We start from the raw sequence: 7,486 nt of genomic DNA on the forward strand, positions 1-7,486 counted from the left end.
GATAACAAACATCGCAAAATTAGGTCACTGTGACCTTATTTTTCAATAATTATATTTGGGCAACAGAAATGGACATCTAGTGTGAGAAACGCATGCCAACAGGAAATATTGTAAAATTAGGTCACTGTGACCTACTTTTTCAACAATTCTATTTATACAGCAGTAATGGACATCTAGGATGAGCAGGGCATGTTGATATTACATATTGCAAAATTCTATCACTTATAACAGGGCAACCAAAATCAACATCTAGAATGCGAAACAATAAGGTAATCTCGGATTTTGCAAAATTAGGTCACAGTGACTTATATATACAGAGATGTATATAGTTTTTTTTTAATAATAATGATAGGGCAACAGAAATTGACATCTAGGATTATCAAGGCATGCCGGTTTCAAATATTGCAAAATTAGGTCACTTTGACCTACTTTTCAACAATGTTAATGAAATGCAATGTGAATTTTTATTTCATATTTAAGGTTTAGCTGGTATTTAGAGCTTCAATCCAGAATTCTTTGAAAGGAGGCAAACAAGATGACTTTTACGTTTATCTTGTAAGCATTGTGCAAAAAGTTAATTTCAACAGTGTATAAAGCACACGTTAGCACTGCATTTATTACTAATTTTTAATACCATCAATTCTACATTTAGATTAATATATCTTTTTTTTTTGTCTTTTCAGAGTGAATATTTCTACACAAAACTAGTGTGACCCTTCGACTATTTACAAAGAATTTAGAGGGGAGAAGAGTGTAACTCTATTCATAACTTACACTCAAAACCACATAAAGGGGAGAAAAGTGTAACCTCATTCATAACTTACACTCAAAACCACATAAAGGGGAGAAGAGTGTAACCCCATTCATAACTTACACTCAAACCAAATAGACACTCAACTGCAAAATTAAAATACAGAAATTTGAAAATGAAACATAAAACAAAAAGTAAGCAGGCTAGAAGAAAGAAAATCAGAGAATTAATGAGAGAAATACGCTCCTCTAATAATGCAGAAAAAAACCAGAATTCGAAATCATGCATAGCATCAGAAAGTGGTTTATCAACATTAAATGGGAACACTCTACTTTCAGACAACAAAGCAGTCAAAGAAGAGCAAAATATTGACAGCTCTGATAGTTCTGAGATATGTTTGAATAAATGTAAATACTTGTTTGAAGAAAAACAGGAAACTGAAAAATCTTCATTGCCACATGCACACAAATTTGCACTTGATGCAACATTCGGGACAATTCATCAAGCTAGTTTAAATTTCCCAGAGTTTTCTAGAGGCATGCAATGTACATGCAATGCCCTAATGTCCCTGATATTCCTGGAGAGACATACAGGACTGCTACCAATAGACAGAATTATGTTGCTAGGAGATGATTTGTACATAACAAGAGTTGCTGAACTACAATCTACTGCAGCATTTGTATCTAAAATGCTTAACTTTGATGAACTTCCAAGAAGTGTTTCAATTGAAAAAGACAGTTTTGATGTTACATATCATCAGACACTCAGTGGTACTTTAACACATATTACATGGGACAATGAGAACGATAGCTTAAACCTAGAGCAAGGCATACAGAATTTGTTTTCAAATCACAGATTTGGATTGGTTATAGTAGGAGGGCTTTGTTCAGCTGTATACAAGAACAACAATGGCCAACTTGTGTTTTTTGACTCTCACTCACATGGACCTGATGGACTATCTACAGTTGATGGAAAAGCTGTCCAAGTAACATTTCAAAGCACTGATAGTCTTATTATATATTTGTTTTCATTTTATCAGAGCTGTAATATCTCTGTCACAGCTGTGTTTGAATTGCAGCCAATATCCTTTGAATGCAAGTACCTACAACAAGAAAAAAGGATGAAACCATATTTTGAAGTTGACCTGAAAACAAATGCCTCTGGTACTAATTCAATGCAGAAATATTTTGAACATCAAGATCTGATGCAAAAAATGCATGCAGAAAATGAGAAAAAAGTAAAATACATGAAAGAATACATGATGTGTCGTAGGAAATCCACAGACTTTCAAAACTTGGACAAAGCAAGGAGTATCAAAAGCAAACACAAAGCCAGACAGTACTCGGAATTTCGTAAGAAAGAAATGCTGGCAAAGCGTATGAAGCGAATGGAAGAAAATGCAAAAGAAAAAGAAAGAGCTATCACATTAAAAAGTAAGAAAAAAGCAAGACAGGTCACAGAGTTTCGTGAAAAAGAGTTGAAAGCAAAACATGACAAGAGAAAGGATGAGAAAACTAAAGAAAAAGAAAGAACTAGCACATCAAAATGTATGAAAAAAGTACGACAGGTCACAGAGTTTCGTGAAAATGAAATGCAAAATAAACGACGTAAAAGAGAGGATCCGACATTTAAAGAAAAAGAAAGACTGAAGGCACTTGAGCATAAACGAGCACTAAGAATAACTTCTGGACAACTGGCACATGAAAGACTGCTCAAGCAAGCAAGTAAACAAAAGAAGTTTGATATTGAGACAGAAAAACAGAAATTAGGTAACCTACAAAAGAAAGTAACAGTTCCTAAATTGACAAAGAGGAGGTCAACAAGTCACAGTATTGCTGAATGCATATCAAAGTTTCATGAAAAAACATCTGAAGGTCCAGTGTATGTTTGTACTTGCTGTCACCAAACCTGGTTCCGTAGAACAGTATCTAAACTTGCCAATGTATCAATCAGCAAAGAAAGTAAGACATACTGTACCAACTTCAAATCTGTCAATGAGGAAGAGTGGATTTGTATTACTTGTCTGACAGCACTGAGAGAAAACAAAATCCCTAGATTGTCAGCTGCTAATGGCATGAAATGGCCAGAAAAACCATCCGAATTGAATCTCCATCCACTTGAAGAAAGACTAATATCTCAAAGGATACCTTTCATGCATTTTGGAGAACTGCCAAAAGGAGGGCAATTGTCTGCAAAAGGAAACATTGTGAATGTACCTGTTGATATTCAGCCAACAAATAATATGTTACCGAGACAGCTAGATGAAAATGTAAGCATTGCTGTAAAACTTAAAAAACGTATGTCCCACAAATCGGCAACTTTTACTGAAAATGTACGTCCGACTGCTGTTATGAATGCCCTTGATTGGCTTGTGAAAAATAGTGAACTGTATAAACATTCTGACATAAAGATCAATACCAATTGGAAAAATGACATGCTCAGCAGCACAGACGAAACAGTCAAAGAATATATTGGACATAAGACTCGGACTGATGCTGGTGGAGTAGAAACTGTAAATGACGATTTTTGTGAAGTCAGTAATGACCAATGCGTGCAAGGAAATGCTGATACCCTTGTTGAAGACGCTGATGTTGATACCAATAAAGTGCATGTATTTGCACCTGGAGAGAACCAAAAACCATTGAGTTTGTATGAAGACAAAAATGCAGAATTTTTGTGTTTTCCATCCATCTTTTGTGGTCAGACAAGAATGCAAAATGAAGAGCGACATTTTCCTGTTCACTATAGTGATATTGTAAAATGGGAATTAAGAAGCGTTGACAGAAGGGCTGCACAATCTGTCCCAAACATCTTTTTCAAGCTTAAGAAAGTACAAGCCAAGCAAGTTAGCGATAAAGTAAATTTAGCTTTAAGACGTTGCAAAAGCGAGGGCAAAAAAATCACTGCAGGACAAGCGAAGGATGTGTCTACCACCAATGACAATAGTGAGATTAAATGAAGGTTACTACATATTCAGAACCTTACGCAATTCGCCAGCATACTTGTCTTCTAAGAAAAAAGATGCTTTTGCTATGATACGCCAACTTGGACTTCCGACATGGTTTATGTCATTGTCTTCAGCAGATACAAGATGGCCTGATCTTCTCAGAACCTTAGCTCAGCTAGATGGAAAGCTGTGCTCAGATGATGATCTTGACAATATGGATTGGAGTACAAAAGCAAAATTAGTTCAGAAAGATCCTGTTACATGTTCAAGATATTTTGACAATAGAGTACAACTCTTTATTAACACAGTCTTAAAGAGTGAACATAATCCTGTTGGATGTGTTAGTGATGTGTTTCGGAGAGTAGAGTTTCAGAACAGAGGTTCTCCACATATTCACATGTTACTTTGGACAAGTGGTGCACCAAAATTTGAGGAAAGCTCCAACCAAGACATCATTGATTATGTTGATGAACATGTCACCTGTTCTCTACAAAGTGATGACACTGCATTGAAAAACCTTATAGAACTTCAAGTTCATAAGCATTCAAAAACATGCAAAAAGAAAGGTAAGGCCATTTGCAGATTTGGATTTCCTTTACCACCTTTGCAACAAACAATGATTCTGGAACCCTTAGAGGAAAATGTTGATATTTACAAAAAGAGGTACAATGAAATTCAGCAAAAATTGAATGAATACAAGGATGGTTGTGATTTAAACTACATAGAGTTTTTGACAGAACTGGTGCAGATGTCAGAAGAGGAATATATTAAATGCATACGAGCTTCTCTTCAAGGACCAAAAGTATTCCTCAAAAGAAGTCCATCTGAGATCAGAGTCAACTACTACAGCCCTTCGGTATTAAAAGCCTGGAAAGCAAATCTAGACATTCAGTTTGTACTTGATCCCTATGCATGTGCTACATACATTGTGTCATATATAAGCAAGTCTCAGAGAGGTATCAGTGAAATCCTGGAACAGGCATCAATAGAGGCTTCAGAAGGCAACATGGATTTGCGCAGACAAGTCAGACACATTGGAAACAAATTTCTAAATTTTGTAGAAGTCAGTGCCAAAGAAGCTAGTTATTTGCTTTGGCAAATGCCTTTAACACAAGCTACCAGAGATGTGGTATTCATAAATACTTCACCCTCAGATCAGCGTGTTTTCTTATTGAAGGGCAAAGATGAACTTGACAGCTTACCGGACATTTCAACTGACATCCAAGCAGACAATCAAATTAAAAGATATTCCAAGAGACCAAAGCAGCTTGAAAACTGGTGTTTAGCAGATGTGGTGTCGGAATTAGAATTGAAATTCCCAGAAGAACATCATAAAAGGGGACATTACTTCACAAACGATGACAATTTAGCATCAAGCGAGGACGAAGGTCATGAAACGTTCTCAGAGGGAAATGTTTTGGTAAAACTGCGAAATGGCATTATTATCAGAAGGAGAAAAAACAAAAAAGTGATCAGATATGTCAAGTACAGCCAGAAAACAAACTCTGAAAATTATTACAGAGAGAAAATTATGCTTTTTCTGCCTTGGAGAAATGAAGAAAAAGATATACTAGGTGGCCATGAAACTTTTGAGCAACATTACAACAGTAAAGCCAATATCATCAAAGCAAAACAGAAGCAATATGAACATCATTATGAAGAACTTGAACAGGCAAGACAACAGGCTGAAGGGGAAATTGAAGACTTTGAAGAAATTGCTCCAAATACTGAGTATACAGAAGCTGAAGATGAAATAGCAGGAACCCACCCTTCTGAGGAATTTATTCATTTTGATCCCGACACACCTCACCATAGAGATTACGATATTGGTCCAGACATTGGATTGCCTGAGAAAACATCTTGTGTTGAAAGTAGTCTTGTTCGCATGCCTGAAGATCAATATTACAAATTGTTACAGTCTCTCAATAACAAGCAAAGAGAATTTCATGAACATGTCACACGATGGATTCGAGACAAAGACGAGCCAATATATGCGTTTCTTACTGGAGGAGCTGGATCTGGGAAATCTGTTGTCATCAATGCTTTGTATCAAACTCTACATAGAATACTTTGCTCTGAGGAAGGAGAAAATCCAGATGACATCAGAATTCTGCTCTGCGCTTTCACAGGAAAAGCTGCTTATAACATTAATGGTACAACTATTGCTTCTTCCTTTCGTAAAAAGATGTATCAGACCCAGCAAAACATGTATGCTGATGAGCTAAATACATTCAGAACGAAGTACAGAAATCTGTCGGTAGTAATCATAGATGAGGTGTCTATGGTTGGGAATAAGCTCATTGCGTTCATCAATGAAAGACTTCAGCAGCTAACAGGCAGAAAACAAGACTTCGGTAATATTAGTATCATTGCAGTTGGTGATTTATATCAGTTGTCGGCAGTTGGTGATTCATGGATTTTCAACAACCTTTCTTGTCCTGGTCAAGGTTTAGCAAAGAACTTGTGGAAAGAGCATTTTCAGATGTTTGAGCTTGTTGAAATAATGAGACAAAAGGAGGATTGCAGATTTGCTGAAATTTTGATTAGATTACGTCAAAATGAACTGACAGCAGATGACAAAAGTACTTTACTTGCTTGTCAGATAGACAGAAATTCATCAAGTTATCCTATCACGGCACCACACTTATTCATCGAAAACAGACTTGTGAACGAGTTCAACTCAAATCTGATACAAAACTGCTCTAAACCCAAAGTGAATGTCAAGGCTGACACTGATGTTTTATCCCAGACAAAACTTCTACCTGAAGTAAAGAAAAGAATGATTGAAAATTTGCCCGATAACCAAGTAAATACTGGTCAACTGAGAGGAAATCTTACTATTGCAGTAGACATGACCTATGACATATCTGTCAACATTGATGTGAACGATGGACTGACAAACGGGTCTACTTGTATGGTAAAACACATTCAGTTTAAGGAGAGTCCAATCAGGCCTGCTATTGTCTGGGTGTTGTTTGGAGATTTAAAGATAGGCAAATCTTGGCGAAATCAGTACAAGCATCTGTATTGTAAAGATTTTGACCAGCAATGGACTCCAATTTTTGAAACCAAAAGAATGTTTATGTACAATCGAAAGACCTATCAAAGAGTACAATTTCCATTACAACCATCTGCTGCAAAGACTGTACACAAAGCACAAGGGGCTACGCTAGACAGTGTAGTGGTTGACTTATCACAGACAAGATGAAGGAAGATACCACATATCCATTATGTTGCTTTTTCTCGTGTTAGGTCGTTGGATCACCTCTACATTGTCAATTTTAATGAAAGAGCGCTCACAAAGGACAAAGCTGTTGATACAGAAATGGAAAGGCTTAAAACAAACGGCTTTAAACTCTGTTTCACACCACTTTATCACCTTCCACAAAACTTGAAATTCCTCTTTAACAATGCTAGGTCTTTGAATAAACACATTCATGACATAAGAGCCAACCCAAGTGTCAATGCTGCCGATGTCGTAGGTGTTGCAGAAACAAGACTTTGCACCACCGATGCTGATGATCATTTCAGACTGGATGGATTCCATATTCTCCGCAATGATGCCAAATCAATTAGCACCAGACCGCATCATGGTATAGCAATCTATGTAAAGTCGGACCTAGAGATCTGTGACAAACAGGTTTTTTCAACTCCTGGTGTTGAATTTTCATTTGTTGTTTTAAATAAGTGTGACATCATTATACAATGTGCAGTTGTGTACAAAAAACCATCATGTCCTCTCTCCCAGCTGTGTACAACTCTAAAAGAAAATTTAGCACCACTGATCA

At 36.6% G+C, this 7,486-nt stretch overlaps 1 protein-coding gene across 1 annotated transcript; it reads left to right on the plus strand.

The window, feature by feature from the left end:
- The first annotated feature begins 3,783 nt into the window (after window positions 1-3,783).
- LOC117332184 lies at window positions 3,784-6,906 on the plus strand. Its single transcript, XM_033891067.1, has one exon. It carries the CDS (start codon window positions 3,784-3,786, stop codon window positions 6,904-6,906), a length of 3,123 nt encoding a protein of 1,040 aa, XP_033746958.1.
- Window positions 6,907-7,486: the final 580 nt, after the last annotated feature.

Source organism: Pecten maximus, chromosome 8 (assembly GCF_902652985.1).
Source record: "Pecten maximus chromosome 8, xPecMax1.1, whole genome shotgun sequence".
Lineage (NCBI taxonomy): Eukaryota > Metazoa > Mollusca > Bivalvia > Pectinida > Pectinidae > Pecten > Pecten maximus.

Coding starts and splice junctions, on each gene's coding strand:
- LOC117332184 (XM_033891067.1), top strand. CDS start 3,784: ATGATACGCCAACTTGGACTTCCGACATGGTTTATGTCATTGTCTTCA.